General features: G+C 31.0%; 1 protein-coding gene and 1 long non-coding RNA gene across 2 annotated transcripts; both read left to right on the top strand.

Moving 5' to 3' along the window:
- The first annotated feature begins 5,053 nt into the window (after window positions 1-5,053).
- Window positions 5,054-11,898, top strand: LOC133702654 (SH3 domain-containing protein 3-like). Its single transcript, XM_062126959.1, has 10 exons — window positions 5,054-5,319; window positions 7,240-7,362; window positions 8,603-8,672; window positions 8,846-8,991; window positions 9,471-9,572; window positions 9,723-9,920; window positions 10,010-10,072; window positions 10,153-10,257; window positions 10,807-10,881; window positions 11,455-11,898. Exons 1-10 carry the CDS (start codon window positions 5,260-5,262, stop codon window positions 11,569-11,571), a joined length of 1,059 nt encoding a protein of 352 aa, XP_061982943.1. The 5' UTR covers window positions 5,054-5,259; the 3' UTR covers window positions 11,572-11,898.
- Window positions 11,899-18,232: 6,334 nt separating this feature from the next.
- Window positions 18,233-21,249, top strand: LOC133703279 (uncharacterized). Its single transcript, XR_009843863.1, has 2 exons — window positions 18,233-18,722; window positions 20,921-21,249. It is a non-coding gene; the product is annotated as an uncharacterized LOC133703279 (long non-coding RNA).
- The last annotated feature ends 1,082 nt before the right edge of the window (window positions 21,250-22,331 follow it).

Here is a 22,331-nt window from a genome sequence, read left to right as displayed (position 1 = left end):
TTTTCTTTTAAAAAGAAGAAGAAAATTCTTGCACATTAACATGAACCCTTCTTTGCCTAGATTTGGAGCCACATAATTCAAAATTTTGTGGGAATTATATCATTAGTGACAATACATGAACAAAAAATAAAAAATAAAGAAAGAGTCTTTTTTGGCTTGATTGGGTCAAGACCTAATCAAAGGTCACAAGTTCAGATACTTTGCATAAGAATTATTATTTTCAGTTCGGTTCGGTTTTTATAAAAAAAATAACTAAATAGAAATTTAAAAAAAAACCCGAAATTAGTTCAAACCGATCAGTTTCGATTCAGCTTTTTATGAAAAAACATATTCAAACTGGTTTGGCTCGATTTTTTTCTGCTTGGATTCGGTTCGGTTTTTTATTTCAGGTTTATAAAACTAAACGAGCTGGTTTTTTTAAAATTTTAATCGGTTTTTTTTTCAGTTTTCACAATTTAATTAATTTTTCAGTTCTTTTACTTATCCCTACCTAACCATACCTCTAACACCACGGTTGAATCAAGACCAAATCAAGCCTCGTAAAGTTTGGTCTTTGCCTAATCCACCACTTTTTATGGTCTTTGCCTAATCCACCACTTTTTATCTCCCTTGTCTCTCTTTTTATTTTATCATTCATCTTTTTTTTTATACGTGTCATAACATTTCAACTAGAATTATCATCTACTGTAGGTGACATGGGCAAGTTATCTTTAAAATCATTTCCAAAGCAAAATACTATTTTGAAGTGTCGAAATGTTAATATAATATTTTGAATATTATAAATATAGTTTTTTTTTACTATTTATGCTCTAATAAAAAAAATTATTTGAAAAACCAATTCTCTCAGAGAAAAAAAAATTGCTTTAGTTTTTCTTCAATGAATTTGAAGTCATTTTTTTTTCTCATATAATTGCATTTAATTAGTTTATTTTTTCTTAGCCTCACTTTGTTGATTTTAGCTTTTTTTTAAAGGATACATAGGAATAACATTTTTAGGGGAGAAATTAAAGGACAATTTTTTGGCTTTAGCTTCTCTTTTACCTCCTGAGAAACCCTGACAAGATAGCTTTAGATTTTTTCTAGAATAAGCTATATATATTCTCAAATGTGGGGCAAAAAGGGAGGATTTTTTTCCTCATCTCAATACAGAAAAAAATGTATATATCCAACTCTCTCTATCCCTTATTCTTACATGATATCTACCAAAAAAATCCTAAACTGACTTCAATATCAAAGGTTTTTTTTTCAAGTAACACCCTCATCTAACTTGTTGTTGTCCGTGAAGAAAGTCTAGATCCACTAAGGTTTTTTCGAGCTTCATCAATGATATCATCTATGGGAATAAAACAAAAGCCTTGTATGTTTTATTTTTACTGCTCATTTTTCATCCTCAATATAAAAGCTTTCATGGAAGATAATACTCAAACGTTTGAGGATGAGTTATCAACCTCTCACCATCATTGTTAGCTTTAGTAGATCTTTAATAGCCAGCACAGTAGATGAGAGCTCTTTCTAAGATTGTGTTAGCTGCATAAAAATAGCTCTAGGTTGTTCATGCTTACCCTCAGAGTATACAAGCCTCTGTATAGTCACTTGCACCTCCTCTAGCTCTACCAATCGCATCTCATGTGCAACGATAACTCTAGTTCCCAAAAGAAACCACCTAAAATGAGGTAGAAGACAAAAGATATCATATTGTTACTCTTGTGAGAAGTTTTGAATGTTGTTTTGGAAGCCATTGTTTGGCCCCAGTAAACCCCCTCACGTGTAAACAATATTTTTTTCAATAATATTTTATATTTATTAAAATACTAAATTATCCTTTAATCAATTTGATTATAATTAAAAAATCAAAATGAAACAGTTCAAAAAATTCTGCTTTCAAAGGTAAATGAGTCATTTTTCTATGCTTCAAAAATTGAAAATACAAAAAAGCTCCTAGATGCTAGTTTAAGGGGTTTTTTTTTTTGTTTTTAGAGGTAATTAAGTTGTTTTATTGTGCTAAGAAAATATAAAAAGATTGTCTTGCTCCCATTTAATTTGAAAACAACTAATAGACTATAAATAAAAATCTAGATTACTCTCAATAGCAGGTTCAATGATTTTTTTTTTTTGGAAGAGCAAAATATTCATTCCATTGTTCCAATTTATAATGATTATATATATAATGAAAAACTCAACACTTATAGTTTTTTTTAAAAAAAAATTTTAATAAATTGTAGCAAGAGTAGAAAAGTAAAAAATTGTGTGACAAAATAAAACATAGTTGTAAGGCTGGGGACACTTTGAAGTTGACAAATTTTTGGTAATGGAGGGAACTCATTTTGAAATAGTTACTAGTAAGAGCAACTACAAGGAGTATGCTAAATATAAAGCCAAAAATAATAATAAAATACTATTTTATATCCTTAATAGGCTTGTTTTGCATGTTACAAGGAAAATGTTAAATAAAATGCCAAAATATAACTTCTCTTTCAAAAATACTATTCCTACATATCTTTCAAAAAAGCTAAAATCAACAAAGTAGATCCAATAAAAAAATAAACCAATTACATGTAATCATGTGGAAAAGAAAATGACATCAAACTCCTTGAAGAAAAAAAAACATTTATTTCTCTCACTCTAATAGAATTGGCTTTGCAAATAACTTTTTTTTTTTATTGAAGTCTATATAGTAAAAAACAAATCATATTTATATTATTTAAAATGTTATTTTATCAATTTGGCTCTTCAAAATAACATCTTCCTCTAGAGATACTCTAATATTTTTTCTTGTTTAATTTACACCGATCTTGAAATTATTTTTTTATGGTGCTCACAAGATAACTAAGAATATCTTATTAGTTAATTCCTACATTTATTTTTAAATAAAAAATAGTTACATGTAGAAAAGAGAATAAAATTTATGACATATCGAAAGTAAAAAGAATATATTTACCTATAATTTATCTCTTCTACTTGTAACTATATTTTTTAAAATAAGTCAGAAAATAATCAGTAGGATAACATTAAGTTTCATAAAATTTATAAGGAATGAAAAACAATCCTATTATTAATTAATTACTAAACATATATTTTAATTTTAAATTACTAACAAATAAGGGAGCAAATTAACATGTTAGCTTATCATTAATTTAGACATATTCGATTAGTTTCTATCTCTTGATATGGAAGCTTGAGGACCGGGGACACGTTGTCTTCTGCTTCATTGTGTTTGGTGGGCAGCCTTAGGAGTTGCAGCCCACCGTCTTATACAGTATTGCATAAGAAAAAAATATATGTACATTAATTACAATATTTTTTTATTTTCACCTTTAAAACTTTTTATTTTCAACTATAGCCTTATTTGACCACATTAATAATTTATTTGGTCAATTTTGTGAGAGAAAGATAAAATTCAACAAAAAGGGACTAACATGTAGAACACAAAAAAAAAAAACCTAAGTGTAATCTCAAATTCAAGTGACAAAGTTATGTTTAGTCCATCTACTTTTCTTTTTCTACTTCTATAGTCTCTTTAGTTTTTGTTATTTTAATTGCAAATATTTATTTTTGTTAGTATATAATTAAATAAAAATAGTTTTAAAAAAACTAAAATTATCGAATCTACTAGAGTTTGTGACTCGGGTTGGGAGTTTGACTGGTTAATCGGATTAACCCGTGTCATCTTAGTAGTAAAGAAAAAAAGATGATATCTTGAAATGTTTTTAGTCAAATCAAGTTTGACCAGTTATTCGGCATGTTTTAGATTTGTTAAGTCAACTAGGTCGTATCGGGTCAATCTCCATACAATTTGATTTAAAACTCAAATCATGCAAGGAGTTAGGTTAGGGAATCTCTAGATTAACCAGCTTGACTGAATTTAATAATATTGCCAAAGAATTTCTTGTGACCACACCTAAGCATTTTTTTTTAATACACTTATATCTAAATTATAAGCATTGTTTTTTATATAATTCATACTTGCCTATAGGATCAGATGTTGTCTATAAAATTTTCAAAAAAGAAAGAAAGAATGAGTGTGTTAATTAGACAAAAGAATTTTATATATATATATCCTTATTTTAAATTGTCCAAATCTTTTTAACTATGTGTTTTAATTGCTTTTAATTCTTAATAAATAAATGACATGAGAAAAATGTTAGGATTTTATTTTGTTAAAATTAAAGATGTTTATACATAAAAAAAAAGACTTATATTAATAAACTAGTTTGTTTTAACGAAATTTATTGGCATATATAATTTTTAATTTATTTTATTAAATATACTTTTTTATTCTTTTTATATTCAAAATATTTTTAACCCAAATTGTAGTAAAGCAGGGGCCAATTATCCAAGTGCTTTCTACTAGAGGTGAGTAAAAAAACTGATTAAACCGAGAAAATCATAAAAAATAACCGAAAAAATTGAAACGTAAAAAAAATCGATTAAAACTTTGAAAAAATCGATCAGTTTGGTTCAGTTTCGGTTTTATAAGCCTGAAACTGAAAAAACCGAATCGAACTCAAACTGAAAAAACAAAAAAAACCAAGTCAAACCAGAAAAAAACCGAGTCTTAGTTTTAAATCAAGTCAAACAAAAAAAACCAAGTCAAACCATAAAAAAACTGAAAAAACAAAAAAAACTGCATGGCAATTTTGGATGTTTCAAACTGAAAAAACCGAATCGAACTCAAACTGAAAAAACAAAAAAAACCAAGTCAAACCAGAAAAAAACCGAGTCTTAGTTTTAAATCAAGTCAAACAAAAAAAACCAAGTCAAACCATAAAAAAACTGAAAAAACAAAAAAACCGAGTCTTAGTTTTAAATCAAGTCAAACAAAAAAAACTGAAAAAATAAAAAAAACCAAGTCAAACTATAAAATAATAAGAAGAGAGGGACGGGGAGTTTGATCCAAAGTGCATGGCAATTTTGGATGTTTCAAGCTAAATGTTTTTTTTTTTTTTAAATTATAGATTATGTAATTTGTAGGACTATGAGTACTAATATATTATTCTTAGTAAACTACAAGAACTAAATTTATAGTTGACTAAAAAACTACACGAAACAATGACAAATACCAAAAAAAGAAAAAGAAAAAGAGAAAGAAAAACAGGGAGAGAGGGGTGGGGGGAGCAGAGTACCGAAGCAGCTTCCAGCTAGAGACAGACTGACAGGGAGTGATAGAGATTCTTAGTTTACTCAGATCTGAAGTTTTTGTAATTTAATCGAAATCCAAAGAAAAACCCTTTCTTATCAGTATCCAAAGAGTAAACCAAAATGGACGCATTAAGGAAACAAGCCAGCAAGTTGAGAGAACAAGTTGCCAAGCAACAACAGGTAAACATTTTTTCTATCTATCAATCAGTCTTTCCCTTTTGTTTTCAACCTCTGATTCTCTTAACATGATACTTCCTGATTGCTCGTTTGTTTACAAAATGTGGCAAGGAAATCAATGGAACATTTGTTGGATTTGTTTTGGTTTTTGCTCTTCCGGGTCTTCACTAAACAGTTTAAACTAATCAGATTTGGCTTAAATTGTTTATTGGGGTATGCTTGTTAATGGGATTTGAGAGTGGTGCATCTGTTTTTCATGGAGTAAACTGTTGGGTTCAATTATTTGCAAACAACTTTGGCATTCTTGGTGGTGTTGATGAAGAGGGTTCATATCCTTCTAAATTTTGTGATTAGGGAAAATGATTGAAGTTGGAAATGCCAAATTTACAGAAAAGGCGAATGGCGAATCCTTTTCTTGTTTCTGAAGAATTTTTCCCTTTGATATGTCGGTTCATTTTGTGTTTACAAAAAATTCCATATTGCAGACTAGAGAGTTGGAGTTTTCAAATGAACCAACCTCATAAAGAGGAAGCAAATGTAGTTAGCAAACTTTGTACTTCGGACTCCAAACATTTCTTGATTTTGCCACTTCATTTCTGTGCACTAGAGCTGTTAAAATTTTTAAACCACATAAATGATTTGTTTATTGAAAGACGGACTGATGTTACTGGATCACATCTGTTTATTTGTTTTATTTAGGGTGGATTAGTTTTGCAATAGACAATTCATTCTTAGCAGAGACATGCTGCATAGTGCAAATAGTTATGGTTTAAGATGCTGGAAGACCTGGTCCTCTTGTGAAGTTGTCATCTAGAATGATGTGGAGCATCTCACTCGTTCATTTTAAGAATATTTTTCTTCCTTAACTGCTAGCTTCTTTTATGACCTCCAAGCTGGCTTCTTTTTTCCATTTGGTGTTAATAGTCGAAGAATAGTATAAGAAAGGAAACTATAACTACATCTTGGAGAATAAGCCATTGCCCATCAACAAAAGAAAGAAGAAATAAACCTTGAGATAGAAGAGAGCTCCAATATCCATGAATATCAGTTAGGTAAAGACCAAGAAGCCCTCTAAGTATTGCACCATAAAGCTGCAAGTAACACTGTCTTATTACGCAGAAGTTGTCTCGAGGACGAGGTGAAATGCCCTTGGAGACTCTAGCACGTCCAATATATTTAATATGTGGAAGATAGCGCATATCCATAATATCTTGCTGTCCACTCCCAGAAACCCACAGAGGATAGACAATGTGATTCACCCATCAGAGGGAAGCATTCCGAGTGAAACTTCATTACCTTACCCATTCTTTATATCTTGCCTCCCTCATAGTTCTTATGCATGAGGTGTGAACACAAAGTATTTTTTTCTCTCTGGTGAAATCAATGTGAGAGTATATATTTGCTCAGTACACTCCAATTTATCAAACTAAGTCAAACTTGTCCTAGGCAACTCGCTCAAAACTGAAGTCGCTTGCAGGACTCAGAGAAAGACTAGCTGCACCTTCTCTCCATCCTCAGAAGGAAAGTAGAATCCCAGGAACAAGGGTACATCTGAAATAGGTTATGATGAGAGAGGGGGTGAGTGATGGATAGCTTTCATTGAAGATACTGGTTCTACAAGCTCCAATGCAAATCCTTAACCCCTCCCTTCCTAACCCTCCGACCTTGAGGGCTATCCAATCAGCCCTAATCTGAAGCTCGTTGGGATCTGCATTCAGCATATAAATTTATAAATCATGATAAACACTTTCTTGCAGATTCGCATTTATAAACTTTATATATCTTATAATGTTCTGTGTTAGAATGTGTTCATTGTATTAAGAAACCTCAACCTGAACAACTTTGATCCCCTTCATGTAATCTTTAGAAAATATACTTGGTCAACACCTTCTAATGTTTTTTCTTTTTATATTTTGATTTTAGGCTGTCATAAAGCAGTTCAGCGGTACTGGTTATGAAAGCTCAGATGTTATGGTTATTGATGAAGTTGAGATGCACAGACATCAGCAACTAGAGAAGATGTACTCATTGACTCGTGCAGGGAAGGTGGGACGTTTGACCTTCTTGAGATGAAAATTAATATTAATTCTATTCTTGTTATCTTTCATGAAACAGCAACTGATACTGCTCGTGGTTGACTAGTTCACATACTTCAATAACGTGCTATACTCTTTGAGAGAAGTAATTATATTGCTAATAAAATTAACATGTTTAGGGAAGTGCTTATCCTTTGATGAAATGAGGCTGTGGATGATGAAAGGATGATCCTAGATTTCAGTAGGTGACAATGCTAAATAAGTTTATGCATATGATAGCAAGGAATTCAAAACTTAAACATTCTTTCTAAACATTTCCATCTGACTAAACCAGGAATCTGATAGGACCACACGTCTTTGTCATTCATGACATGACCTGTCTTTTTGGTACAATCAGATTCCTGGTTAAGTATAAGAATCTGCCAGCCATTTCTTTTTCTATGCGCATTGCCAATATCAACAACTTCAATTCTTGTTAATAGCTTTTGAATGTCTTATACTAGAGTGCTTATAAAAAAAAGGGTCTTATACCAAAGTTCATTCTCTTTATTATCTGTCACTATGTTCAATTTCTTCACTTGCATTTATTTATGAAAATAAATTTCCATGCTTGAGCTTTCAAAGTTACTTGCTTCCATGTTACATGGTGAAATCTGACTTTTCTAGCAGTCAAGCTGCTTTAGTATGTACGTAGTCTCATATATGTGGTAACTGAGCTTTACGGCAAGGGGAAATTAGTATGCTATATGAAATAGAGCCTGGGTGGAAGTTCTTGTAAATGCGAAACTAATTTGCGTGGCTGTTTGAGCTCTTTTTTTAAGTTGGTCATGCCTTCTTGAATTGACACGTGTGCAATGCTTGTTTAGTAATTTCATTTTATTACTAGTTTTTGTGAAATTTAATGCCCAGTGACACAATTCATTTATGATAAATTTAGTACATCTTATGTCACTTTATTTTATAATCAGCGAGGTTTGGAAGGGACAGCCCTGCTATTAAGGTGAAGCAGGGCACCGAGTTGATGGTTGTATTTTCAAGAAAACTGTATTGGAAAAACAGGGCTCTGGTTTATATACACATAGTTACATATTGATATACATGTTAATTTATTGTTGTCCTTAGTTCACTTGCTTTGGGAGTTCTCATGACTATGAAAGCATCAAATATGCTTTAATCACTATTTTCTTATTCTTGCAAATGTCTTCTATTTAAATTGTTCTTACTAATGTGTGTGATACCTTTTGTTTCAGGATTTTCAGAAGGATATCGTTAAAGCAGCAGAATCCTTTACGGCCATAGGGTACAAACATATTGAAGCAGGTGAAAGTCAATCGATACTATGTCCAACCACTCTCTATTAATATTGAGGAATATAAAAGGGGATTGAATGAACTTGATGTTGGGTTCCTTGATGTTTATTTATTTTAAATAATATTGTGATATATAGGGCCTTTGTGCTTATGTTTATCTAATACAAACTTTATGGTAGTTAGGAACCAAGTTGTCAGAGGATTGCTGCAGATATGGAACTGAGAACATCAATGAGAACATACTGGCTAAGGCTGCAGCTATATATGGTGATGCTCATAAACATGTGGAACAGGAGCAGGAAGACTTGAATCGCCTGTTATTTTCACAGGTTAATTTTTTTTCCCTGTACATATGGAATCAATTTTGATATTTTATGATGTCAATGCAGGAACATTTAATTATTGTTTCATAGTGGCTATGCTTCAGACATTTTGGAACTCCCAAATATGTTTTAACAAGTCATAGTTCTATGGGTTATTGTTTTTGTTTGTGTTGTTGAGGTAAATGATAGCCATGTGTCTTTACATTGCTGAAAGCTCTGCATCATGGATATCTTGCAGAGGATTATACTTTTGGACATCTTTTGCTAGTCAGATTAGTTTTCTTTCAGAGTTGAAAGTTCAAGCTTTTCCATGTTGCATTGAGAAAGGAAAAATTGAAGAACTGTAGATATAAATAACCAGAACTGATGATAACCACAAAAATAAGATTTGAGTTGTTGATTATCAAAGGCCAATCATTGCCACAATTATTCATGAATTGACTAAGAGATGAACATTATTCTTTGATTTCGTTTCATCTTTCCAGATCTTAGATCCCTTGAGAGCAATGATTACTGATTCTCCTTTGGAAGATGCACGCCATCTTGCTCAACGATATAGTCGGATGAGACAAGAAGCGGAAACACAGGTAATTGGAACTGCACTCAGCTGCATTATTGTTACGTAGTATTATATAATCATCATGCTTCAACCATCACTTTATGTTGCATGCTCTTGGTATTTGCTATAAGCTAGCTCATCATTCATAATTTTGTATTTGACCATTTAAAGCACACAGGCTGCAGAGGTTTCCAGAAGACAAGCACGGGTACGGGAATCACCAATTCCTGAAAATATTGCAAAGCTGCATGCAGGAGAAGCAAAGATGCAAGAAATAAAGGCAAATATGGCAGTTCTTGGTAAAGAAGCGGCGGCTGCATTGGCTGCTGTTGAAGCACAACAGCACAGATTGACTTTCCAACGGCTTGTTGCCATGGTGTGTGTAATTTTTCAGGACAGTATTTTCTAGTTTGAAGCTTAAAAGCTTTTGATTTTTATATTTATGATTTGCTTACATTATTGAAGGTTGAAGGAGAAAAAAATTATCATCTGAGAATTGCTGCTATTCTTAGTGAGGTTGAAGCTGAGGTCAGTTCTATGTTAATTTTTTTCATGAATAAACTTTTGATGATATGAGCAATGCAACTTACATTCTGAACTTGTGTCAGATGGTCTCAGAGAAACAGCAAAAAGAGTCTGCCCCTCCAGTGATTCTGCTTCCTGTTATTCCATCAGAGAATGGTTCAGAGAAAACCACATACTTTCTGGCCGAAGTAAGCATTCTATATTAGTCACTGAAACTTTACAGGGCGGGTTTGCAAGTCTCTTCAGAAAGAAATATGTTCTTTTGCTTTATTCTGATATTAGCATGCTATGCTTTACATAAGTTTCAAGCTGATGCTGATGCCTCAATCAAGTAGCATTGAAGGAGCTTGTAATTGACTCATTAGATTTCTTGTAAACAGCTCACCAGCTTAAAGATCATCATGCAGAATTTACAAAGAGACAAGATGGTGTGATTGAATCGAATAGCAAATAATGGCATATTGATCTCCACATTTATCCATAAGTGGTTATTAGGGAGAAAGATTATCAGCTTTGTATGAAATGAAAGTGAAAAAGGAAATGAAATTAAACTGGAGTTAATTGTTGAAAACATGGAATTCTATGTATGGTTCCAGCTGAAAATTCACATCACTAACTTGATTCTTTATGCAAAGTAGATATAACAATTAATTTAGTTACTGTTGCATGCATTGTTCATCAATTATACTGTGTTTTAGATAGATCATAAGTTGTGAAATTTTGGTTACGTCTTGCAGGCAACACATCTTTTCATTGCCGAAACAGAGAAGGAGCTGAGCTTGGCAGTGGGTGACTGCATTGTTGTGAGAAAGGTTATCTGGCTTTTCCTTCTTACTGTTGCAATTGCATTTAGAAGCATCCTTTTAACAGACAGATCACCCATGTGAATTTAGGAGTTCCCAACTTGTATTGTGCTTGGAGCATAGAAAAAGAACTGACAGGTTGCACTGTTCAATTTTTTAGGGACACAAGCCTTGCCTTACTTGCATCTAGTCTCTGAAAGACTCATAACATTCTCACTGAAGGGAGACACTCATCCAAACACTAACCTGTTTTATCTAGCAGCTCCCAGAAATGATTAAATTCTTCATAAGAGTAACGGGAGACCATGAGATCCATTCAGATTCTTTATGATTATGTTTCATGGAATGAATGTGTTGGATCCATATCATATGCAACTTGAGTGTATTGTTTCCCTTATTTGACCTCTTTATAGATTATTCTATTTTACCTTAGTGTACAATCAATCATGTCAAGGAACGCTTCTCCCTTTGTGGTTAGGCCTGTGTGTTTCGGTTCCAGTTAAAGTAGAATAAGATAAATTGTAAATCTCATTTCTCTACCTTTATTTGCTCCTACATTATTTCTAAGATATGAATTTCCAGGTGAGTCCAACTGGGTGGTCAGAAGGAGAATGTAAAGGTAAAGCTGGGTGGTTTCCATCAGCATATGTGGAAAAGCGCCAGAGGATTCCCACCAGTTTGGCTGCTCAAGCTTACTAAGTCTCAACTGTGCTTTGTGGTTTGTTCTTTGTTCCTCCAAATTCTGGAATTGCTGCTCATCGTCAACAAGGAGATGTCAAGGGGGAAGAAGAAACGGAACCCTCCAATTCTTGTGCTATATCAAGGCAAAGTACTTTCGATTGTATATTCTCTTTTTAAACACAAAATAAATAGCATAGAGATGTATATAAGCATTATTAAGCCTTTCATCTGAGATGCCACGTAATGTTTAATCCTCATGTATTCATGTCATCAAGATTGTTAAAAATATTTCTTCCATACGATATAAAAAATATAATATAAACTTGGATTATAAACTTTGCATAATTATATTCTTCTTTTGTGCTATCAAAACAATTAACTTTCTTGGATTTTCCTTGCGCTTTTCATTCCCTAGAAATTCCAGGAATGTTGTCATTGGAATGAAAAAAACGCCAAATCCTATACCGTCGGAGGGAGAAGATAGAAATGCGAAAGAAAAAGAACTAAGTCAAACTCCAATAAAAAGTCCCAAGTTTCTGCTAACGTTTTCATTTTTTTATGTTCTTGTTTTTTACTACAACAATTGAAATTTTGTTGATCCCGGGTCGAGGAACAAGGTTCCTGAATGTTGTTTATCTATTCTCTTTTTATTTTTATTTTTTATAGTTGGATACACATTTTATTTTGTGAAGCTTATCATGTATCAAGGTTGAGGAAAATGTACTTGTTATCTTATATTATGGTAAAAGAGCAAATAATAAGATTCTTAAACTTAATGAAGGTTGAGAAAAATGTATTTCTTCCCTTATTTCATTTTTGGTTTTCTTGTCTAGGTGTGTTTTCATCATCTATTCAAATTATAATCTACAGATGGATGACTATTAATAAGAGATAAGATTCTCAAGTTTTTAGGCTTTATATGGAATCTATTTTCATGGGTCATAGAAGCTGAGTGATGAGAATCATTAAGTAACATCATATGATCAATTATATATGTCAATCGAACCTATTAAAATGTTAAGAGTTAAGAAGATTAAAAAGAAATTCAATATATTTGAGCCTTACTTTTTACAAGACTTGCAGATTCAACTTGTTTTCCTACTTAAACTTGGATTATAGGTGCTAGGAAAGGGATTGATATGGTTCCTAATCCTGATTAGTATAACTTTTGATTCGATCGTTGAATTAGATTCAACTTGTTTTCCTACTTAAACTTGGATTGTAGGTGCTAGGGAAGGGATTGATATGGTTCCCAATTCTGATTAGTATAATTTTTGATTCGATTGTTGGATTGAGTTGTAATTTTATCATAAGATTTTAAAGGCCTTGTTTTCTACAGGATTAATATTTTGTAGCGATTAGGTATTGAAAGGCCTTGTGATAAGGTCTAGAAGTTACTATTTAGGATTTCTGATATTTTTCTAGTTGACTTAGGATTCTTTTTTCAATTTTATTTATAACTATTTTGTTATTTTTCCAACATTGTTTAGGACATTTTACATACTATATATATTTTATTTAGCTTCTATTGGGGTATTTTGATTTTAGAAATAATATTGTGTGTGCAAGGTTATTCATACTCTTGGTTTTTTATTGAACTCTTAAAAACTTATCAAAAATTACTTCTTTGTGGTATTCATCCTTATAATTCCAGTTCTTGATTCTTTATAATCAATTAGTTGGGGGTTTTCACCCAATAATTATGGTTTTTTTATTCAGATAATCACCGGATCAAGTTCTTTTCAACTTGATTTTAGCTTTCTTAAGTTGTATTTAATTTGGATTGTAGGTTCCAGGGTTCATATCCTCTAGGTTTGTATAAAGTGGTATTAAAACTTGGCTCCAAAATTAGGTTTTAAAAGAAAAATATAAGATCAATTGAAGGCAACATGGACCTACAACTTAGTAATAAAGCAAATGTTGCTGCATTAACTGTAGAAACTAGTTATTTTATTTGACCTGATGGGCCATTACTAAAACTTTATAATTGTTATTTTGTTCCAGTATTTTATGACATTGTTTCTATTTTATTTAGTATTAAATGAATTTGAACTTATTATTAAGAACAAATGTTATTCTTTTATAATTATGATGTTCTTATGGATCTGGTAAGTATATGATTGGTTTGTATATACCTGAAGATAATATGCACTGGTTCAATATAAATTGCAATAAAATTGAAATACAAATTAAAATAAATAATAAGAAACTTTGATTGGATTGAAGTGGTTAATATTTGACCAAATATTTCAAGGATTATCTAAAAGAGAATGAAATTCTCTACACCTCTTAGAACACTACATCCAAATAAAATATATTCTCAAGGCTAAAACATTAGATGTTTAGCCCGAACCTTAGAAAACATAAAATTTATATAAATTTAGTAGGACATATCATGCATTAATGAGATAAGAACATTTTATGGCAGCTATGAATGACATGTTCATCATAATTGATGAGCCTACCAATTACTTGTAAGTAATATATGATATTTATTCCAAGAAATGACTTGAAGCTATGAACTTTATGTACTAACCAAGTTTGGAACTTGGTTGATCCACTTGTAGGGATAAAACCCAATGGATCTAAGTGGGTATTTAAGAGAAAAACTAATATGAAAGGTAATGTACAAATGTACAATGCAAGCTTTAAAGAGTAGAAATATCCAATTTTAAGAGTAAAATCAACAGATTTGATTTCATAAAAAATCTGGATAAACCTTGTGTTTACAAAAGGTTAGTGGAAGTAATGTTGTTTTTCTAATATTATATATAGATAACATATTATTGTTAAGAAATGACATATCCTTACTTTAATCAATAAAGTTTTGGTTGTCCAAGAATTTCTTCATAAAAAAATTTGAGAGAAGCAACCTATATATTGGATATAGAGATAGAGATAGATTTAGAAGGTTGCTTATATTGTTTCAATCCATGCATATAGACCAAATGCTAAAATAGCTTGGCATGGAAGAATCTAAGATTGGATTCTTATCTATTTTTGCATGGAACACCTCCCTCTAAATACATGTGCTCTAAGACATAAATTGAGAGAGATATGATGGAAATCGTATCCTATACTTGGATATAGGATCCATCAATGAAGAAGATAAACTAAAGTTTGAAATTGTTTGAATTAAGATTTTTTAATAAAATGTTGGAAAAATGGTGAATGTTAGTCAATATATGTTTTATTTTAAATGGTAGTGCTATAAGTTAGAAGAGTTCCAAACAAGAAAGCACAACTAATTCTACAACTGAATAAGAGTATACTTCCACGTTTAAGAAAACAAAGAGATTGTTTGGATTAAGAAGTTCATTAATGAACTAGGTTGATTCTTAGCATTGTTGATCCAGTTACCCTCTATTATGATAACAAAGGATTTATTGCACAAGTAAAGGAATCAAGGTCTCATCAATAATCCAAACAAGTATTTAATAAATTCCATTTGATTTGATAAATCAATGAAATGAAAGATGTAAAGATATAGTGAGTACCCACTGAAGAGAATCTAGAAAATCCTTTTACTAAGTTACTATCCATGCAGAAGCATTAATCGTATATGGAGCAATATGATATTAAATACATAAGTGATTGACTTTAGTGTAAGTGAGAGATTGTTAGTTTAATATGCCTTGTAACTACTTAGTTTGTTACATATGATATATTTATTATTAATAAAGAATTAATTTATCTTTAATATTTGATTTATGAATCTAGAGTAAAGATAAAGTTTATTTGACAAAAATGTTTTGCAAATGAAATGATAAAGTTGTTATAATTATGAGATTCCTATCTATTAAAGCATTGTTCCTAAACTATTCTTGATTAATGCTCTTTTAAATACTAGATATTTATTAGAGTTATATAGACTTGTACATATTACATGTTTTTTTTTTTATCAAATGAAGATGTTGTTCTTATAAGATGATGTGTAAACTTCTCAACATTTAGAAACAAATTTCATTATATTTAATCCAAAAACAGTGTCAATTTTTTTTTACCGATTGATGAAACGATTAACCGATTTAACTGACTATTCAATCGATCAACTAAATCGATCTAAAGATTTCCATTTTACTAACTCATTAAGATTCTGTTGAAATTTTGACAGAGTTTCCTTTATGTTTGGGATATCCCAAGTCTTGACATCAAATTTATAACACAAACAATAACACTTCATAACCATAAACATCATAACTTATCCCCTCAATTCTGATCCAATCATCTTGGATCTCATCTTATTATATCCATCATTCTATAATTCATTCTCATCAATTCATATTACTAAGACATTTATTCGTTTCATATCCATCATAATAATAATTTAAAATATCAAAACAATACAATAATTCTATATCATCTAACACTTGAATAAATATATATATAAATATAACTTAAACCAATTATATCACTAAAAATATTACATCACTTTAATTAGGAGATGATAATTGTTAGTTTAATTACATAACAAAATCAAATATTTGAAATTACAATCCACAGCTTAATATTACAACATAATAGTTCATATGTACTTAAATCTACACAAAAATACTAACTAATAATTATTCTTGGCGAGCATGTGAATTACCTCAAACAAAATCAATAATATTTACTAAGTAACAAGTTAATATCTTATTTAACACTTAAAAGACATTTTAAAATTTTCATCTAGACAATATATTTAATTCATTTCATATAATCATCCAAAGTTCTCTTTGCATAAATTTATTCAACCTTAAACAAATATTGTAATATTCATAACTCAATTCATCATTCTAGTTTGCGACAACCCAACCTTTAAAGAATTATTCAAAGTCGAAAAAGATCAGATCTTTATATAATAAATTCTTAAACAACTTTATATTTGTCTAACAGGATCCTAGGAATTCCCGAATAATTTTGTTTTATTGCTTCCACTCCGTGTATGATATTCGAGAACCCAATAGTTTTCTCCTCCCATAAGTTATGAGGTACTCTAAACTTATCAACATGACATTTATCATTCCTATTAGAGTTTAGTTTTTACATTCAACAATGCTATTTTGTTCAAGCAAATAAGAAGTGGTAGTATGATGGATAATATCATTTTAAGAATAAAAAATTATGGAAAGATGCATCGTACTTTCCATCTTCATCACTTCTTATAACCTTTATCTTTTAATTAAATTGATCTTCAACTCATTCTTGTACTGTTTAAAAACTTTAAGAGCTTTATCTTTGCTTCTTAGCAAATAGGTATAACAATACCTTATACATTCATTTATAAAAGTCAATGATAATGAGTAAAAAACCTAAGAAATGGATATCATGGATCGGATGGCGGAATGAGATTTTTTAAACCTGATCAACTTGACCCAACTCCTATACCTTATATTTCCTTTGACTTTATATTTAATTATTTATGGATTGAGTATTTATTTTTATTTTATTTAAAAATATTTTGGCTCCAAAGTTTTCATTAGTGGGCTTTCTATTAAATTTCTTTAAGGTAATAGAAAGTGACTTATCTCTCTACTGGAGGTGACGAGGGAGGTAACTAAAATTTAATGGTGATGCAAGATATAAAAATTAGACATAACATCGGGGGTGTCATTACATTTACAGTCCATGTTAGAGATCCGTCTCTAAACACAGATATATGAAAATTAGTAATATAAGCCCAACATTTGAATATTTGTAATATCCATAAAAAAATCCAGTCAAATTTGATATATCTAATATGCTCAGGTAAAAAAAATTTAAATGAATAAATTTAAAATTTATAAAATATCAGAAATTAAATTGAATACAATTATAGATTTAAAACCGACTTAACTATATCACCATATAACTCTAACTAAAATACTTTAAAACATAAGAACTAATTAGAAAAAAATGATTTTTTCTTTTTAAAAACCCACTAAGACATCATTAGGGGTATTAAAAAAAACGACCAACTGATTAAACTAAGAAAAAATTAACCGAAAAACCAAATTGTTAGAAAAAACCGAATAAACTAATTAAAAAATAAAAAAACCATCCGGTCTGGTTCGGTTCCGGTTTAAAAAAGCTTAAACTGATTGAACCGAACTGGTTTAATTGAATCTAAATAACTTAAAAAAAAAGATATAAAAAGAAACATCCCTAAACCTAAAAACCTTAACCCTAAATCATTTTATCCCTTTCCCCCTTTCCCTTTCCATGCAGCCCCACCCCTCCCTCCCTCCTGCTCTCTCTTCTCTGTGCTCTTTTCTCTCATTTTCTCTTATATGTTAACATTAAATCTTACTTTTAAGTTTTGAGTCTTTAACACCATATTTCTCCACCTTCTTCTACAATTACTCTATGCTCTCTCATATGATAGTGTCTTTCACAATCTTTACTTCACTCTTACCATCAACCACCAACAATGGTGGTTGTAATGTTAGAGATAATAATACAAGATCTTAGTTTATTTCATTGTCAACTTACAACGACGGCAATAGCAAAAACAAGTTTATTTAATTGGTTTCTGATTTTTCTGGTTTTTAATGCTAAAAAAACCAACCTGAATCAAATAAAATTAGTTTGGTTTGAACTAGTTCTCGATTCGATCCGAGTTATATTAATAAAAAATACTACTTTTTAATTTGATTGAATTTTTAAATTAAAAACAGACGGTAAACACCTCTCCACATAATCATCAACGACAGACAGTGTAATTCACCCTAAAGTCAAAGGAATATGAGAAGAAGAAGAAAAGAGAAGGGCGGGGCCGGGAGTGTATTCACCCTAAAGTCAAAGGAAGATGAGAAGAAGAAGAAAAGAGAAGGGCGGGGCCGGGAGTGTCTCATTTTCAAACAGACAACAAACGGAACGACAGAGATCGGATTCCAAATTCAAATTAAAAATAAAAAATAAAAAATAAAAAAAAAACCTTCGCTTTTTTATTGTTATATCTTGGATTTCGTGCAGAAACAAAACCCACATAAATTCCATCCCCCCCCCAAAAAAAATAAAAACAAAAGTAAAAAAAATTCACGTGTATTTACCAAGCAAAGCGACGAACACTCCTTTTCCTTGTTCTTGTTAGGGTTTTGTTCAGAGAGAAATCAATAAATGTGTCCTTCTATTCAGCTCCAAGGCCGTACCTTTCATGGTGTTTCTCTCCTGCTTCAGTTCCCTGAGAGCTGCTCTCTACCTACTAAGTAATGCCTTTCCCCTCTTTTCTTTTCATTTGCAGATTAAAAGAACCACATTGTTCATATATATATATATATATATATATATATATTTACTTAGGGTTTTCTTTCCTTCTTTCTTTCTTTATGAAGTTTTAAATTAAAAGGTGAGATTTTGTGATTTGTTGTTTGCCCATTTTGTGTTTTTTTTTTTTTGTCTTGGACCCATTTTGAGTTTTGACTTCCTTTTGGGCTCAATGTAAAATCTTGATTTTTTTTTTTAAGTTTGTTTATTGTAATTTCTTTTCTCATTTTAATTTAAGGTTCTTTAATGAGTTTGAGGTCTCTTAGCTTTGAATGACCATTTGTTTTTTGCTCTAATGGGTTTTGTGATTGTGTCTAGATCTCCGTTGTGTTATCTAAATTATGCTTTTGCTGTGCTAACTACGATCATTTAATGGAACAAAATCCAGCCCCTTTTAGTTCTAAAAATCTTTCTACATGGCGCACATGCAAAGGGAAGGGGATGTTTGGTTTGTGTGTTTTGAGAAGTCTGCTCTATCGATTGTGTAGTCATGTTTTTCTCAACTTTATGGCTCTAATATATCGTGGCTCTGCGGAAAAGATGGGTGTGTATGGCTAAAACGTGTTTTTTTTCCTTCACTGTTGGTGCTGAAATTCTGAATAGCAATTTTAGTATATTTCCTTTGCTTCTGGTTTTAACTTCTACTAATTTGATGTTCAAAGATTCATATTGAATAAACATGAGTGGAAAACTTTTTCTACACAATATTTGATAATTTTCATCATTTAGGCTATAGAGTGGGCACTCAGTGTGGAATCATTTAAATATAAATTGACAATGAAGGTGAATTGTGTAAATTTATTTATTCAAAATAACATGTGGTGTTAAGGAGGTAGATAAGATTCATTTCCCGGTGTGTTTCCCACTGACTTTTTGAATGTTAAGGTTTTTTTTTTTGGCATGCAAAATGATATTAAGGAAAGTTAAATGTGGGTATTGATTTCTGGAATTCTTTAAGGCTTTAGTCTTACAGGGAACTTAGTAATGTTTTTGCAAAGATTTATGTGCATTAGAGATTAGTTTTTTTTGGGTACATTTGCATGGTTTGTTTATTACACACCTGGTGAGTTACTCTCGTATCATGTTTCACAAACTGTGAACTTACATGGGTTCACCTGTTTTGGATGAGCTTAGGTGAGTTAGAGTTGTGGTAGTTTTGGTTTCCCATGGCAGTCAAACAACATTTTTTTTCTAGTTGTGAACATTATGTGCTGTGCAGGTTGGTTGTATGGTACACCTTTCTTGTTTCTCCACTCCATCTAAATGTTAATTTTATATATTCTGGATGTTCATCTATCCGTAAACTAGTTAAGCCAATTTTTCCTTTCTTTTCTTCTCTTTGATCTTGGCATTTGTGTGATGTAGCTTTTTTGAATTTTATTTTACTTAATCTTGACAATGGTTTTATTTTACTTAATTTTGGTATTCCTTTATCAAGAATACTGTTTTATCAGTTCTCTAATTTGTAGAAGGGAAGCCCCTACTTCCTTTTCTGTTTATCTTTTGATGCACATTTGAATGCGATGCATAAGCATAGGTCATTTGCTCACACTACCTAGCTTCTTGTAGAATTGTGTGATAGCTCCCATGGGCCCAATCTGATTTCGTCAATCTATGGCATGAGCATTTTATTGTGTTTTCTACTCAGTTTCATATTGTGTTTTGCAATCGCAAATACTGTTAATTAAATGCTTGTAAGTTTCTTGTTCTCAGAACTCATTTTATGAGTTGTTCAATTAATGGGTAACAATCCTAGATAACATGGCATGTGAGTCAAAAGCATGGCAGTAACACCACTTTTAACTCTTTCTTCAGCAACCATCTTCCTTTTCAGTATCCCGTCTAGTGCCTTCCTTGTAAACTTTCATCTTAAGATACTCTGGCATGTTAGTAGAGTGTACTGCAAAAATGCTTCCTTGTGAACTGGTATCTTAAGATTCTTATATTGCTATCGGTAGTTGTAGATGGGGGCAAATGAGATTTGTCAACTTCTAATTTTCCTAACATTTGGTTGTTATGATAACTGTTTTCAGTTATGTTAGTGGAACTTCCCTGCTGATTTTGTTTTGGCTGTAAAAGATTCTTGTATTTTATGTTGTCATCGTGCTCCATGTTCATTCCTTTTGTTTTATTCTGTCAGGTTCAAAGACAAGAGTGTTCATGATCTCTTCGAGCATTGGACATGGAAGATTACTTATTTTAAGGTAATGCAGAATTTATGAATTAATATATTTGAGATTTGGAGTAGGGAATGAAGCCATCGGTCCGTGTAGCTTAGGGTAGATGTACTATATTTGACAGTTTCTGTAAATTGTTAATGGATTCTGAGATTATTTAGCTGATTTTTTTTTATCTCATTTCACTTTTGTGCCATTATCCATTTATACTCACTCTCTGCCTCTCTAAAACAGAGGCATTGGGAGTTTCATTAGATTATTTTCTCTAATAGCTTGGCGCCTTGTTCTGAAAGTGAAATTTTGTTGTTGGGCTGATATTAGTTGGCATGTGACGGGGCAGAACCAATTTTAGGGTGTGTTTGGGCCGTGTTCCCTTAAATTTTGAATTGTTTAAAATGATTTTTTTAATGTTTTTGGATTGTTTTAATGTGCTGATGTAAAAAATAATGTATTTTTAAGTGAAAAGCATTTTGAACCGCCACCGCTACCACAGTCCTAAACATAAACATACCCAATTTGAAGGATGAGTATGCAGTTAATTTTTGATGATCCTACTTTAATTGGAGCAGAACCAGATACTGACTTTTTTTGTTGGGTCAATAGTAGAGTTCATGTGTTAGCTGGTGGGATGGAGAGTATTCTATGGAGAGAAATAGCAGGCTTTCAATTCCTGATTTTACAGAAATTAGAGGTTTACAGAAATTGTAGAATAGGTCCTTTTTGATTGTTTGTTTCCTCAAATAAATGAATTATGGATGGAGTACTTAATTAGTCGAAATCTTTAACAAAAAAGAAAAAGAAAAAGAAAAAGGGGCAATCTATATATGATATGAACCTAAATTATAGTGACAAAATTATAATAAATATATATGCAATTGAAGATTTTTAATATAGAAAAATGGAATTTAACAAATGGATTATGAAAAAGCATTCTTTATGTATGAGAAATTGTGAACATTTCACAAAACTTCCTATGAAACAAAACAATTTATTTTTTTATTTAAACTTGAGTCATGCTTGATATATATATTTTTATATATATATCACGAACATAAAAAATTTAAAATATATGGACAATAAATAAAATTCTAAGAATAGTGAATAATCATTATATTTTATCAATAACTTATACCTTAGATTTCAATAATAATAGATGAAGTTCTTTGATTATTTTTTTTCCAACATGGAAAGGAATTACTGTGACATGGTTTATCTTGTCACATGTATTGTATCTTGTTGGGTCAAGAAAGAGTGAAAAATAAAGGAATTGAGATTACATCAGAGAGAGAGAACACAAAAACTAGAAAATACAAATGGTAAGAATTGGTGTCTATATCTTTTTAGCTAAAATTCGTTAATTACTGTGACATGATT

This window comes from Populus nigra, chromosome 9 (assembly GCF_951802175.1).
Source record: "Populus nigra chromosome 9, ddPopNigr1.1, whole genome shotgun sequence".
NCBI lineage: Eukaryota > Viridiplantae > Streptophyta > Magnoliopsida > Malpighiales > Salicaceae > Populus > Populus nigra.
The sequence above is the reverse complement of the archived record's forward strand: the minus strand, read 5'-3'. Positions and strand labels throughout refer to the sequence as shown.

What these genes read in the sequence shown, in the direction of transcription:
- LOC133702654 (XM_062126959.1), top strand. Translation starts at nt 5,260, where the DNA reads ATGGACGCATTAAGGAAACAAGCCAGCAAGTTGAGAGAACAAGTTGCC. An exon ending in TCCAACGGCTTGTTGCCATG is followed by an intron (nt 9,921 to 10,009) that starts GTGTGTGTAATT and finishes ACATTATTGAAG; the next exon opens with GTTGAAGGAGAAAAAAATTA. An exon ending in TTAGTGAGGTTGAAGCTGAG is followed by an intron (nt 10,073 to 10,152) that starts GTCAGTTCTATG and finishes AACTTGTGTCAG; the next exon opens with ATGGTCTCAGAGAAACAGCA.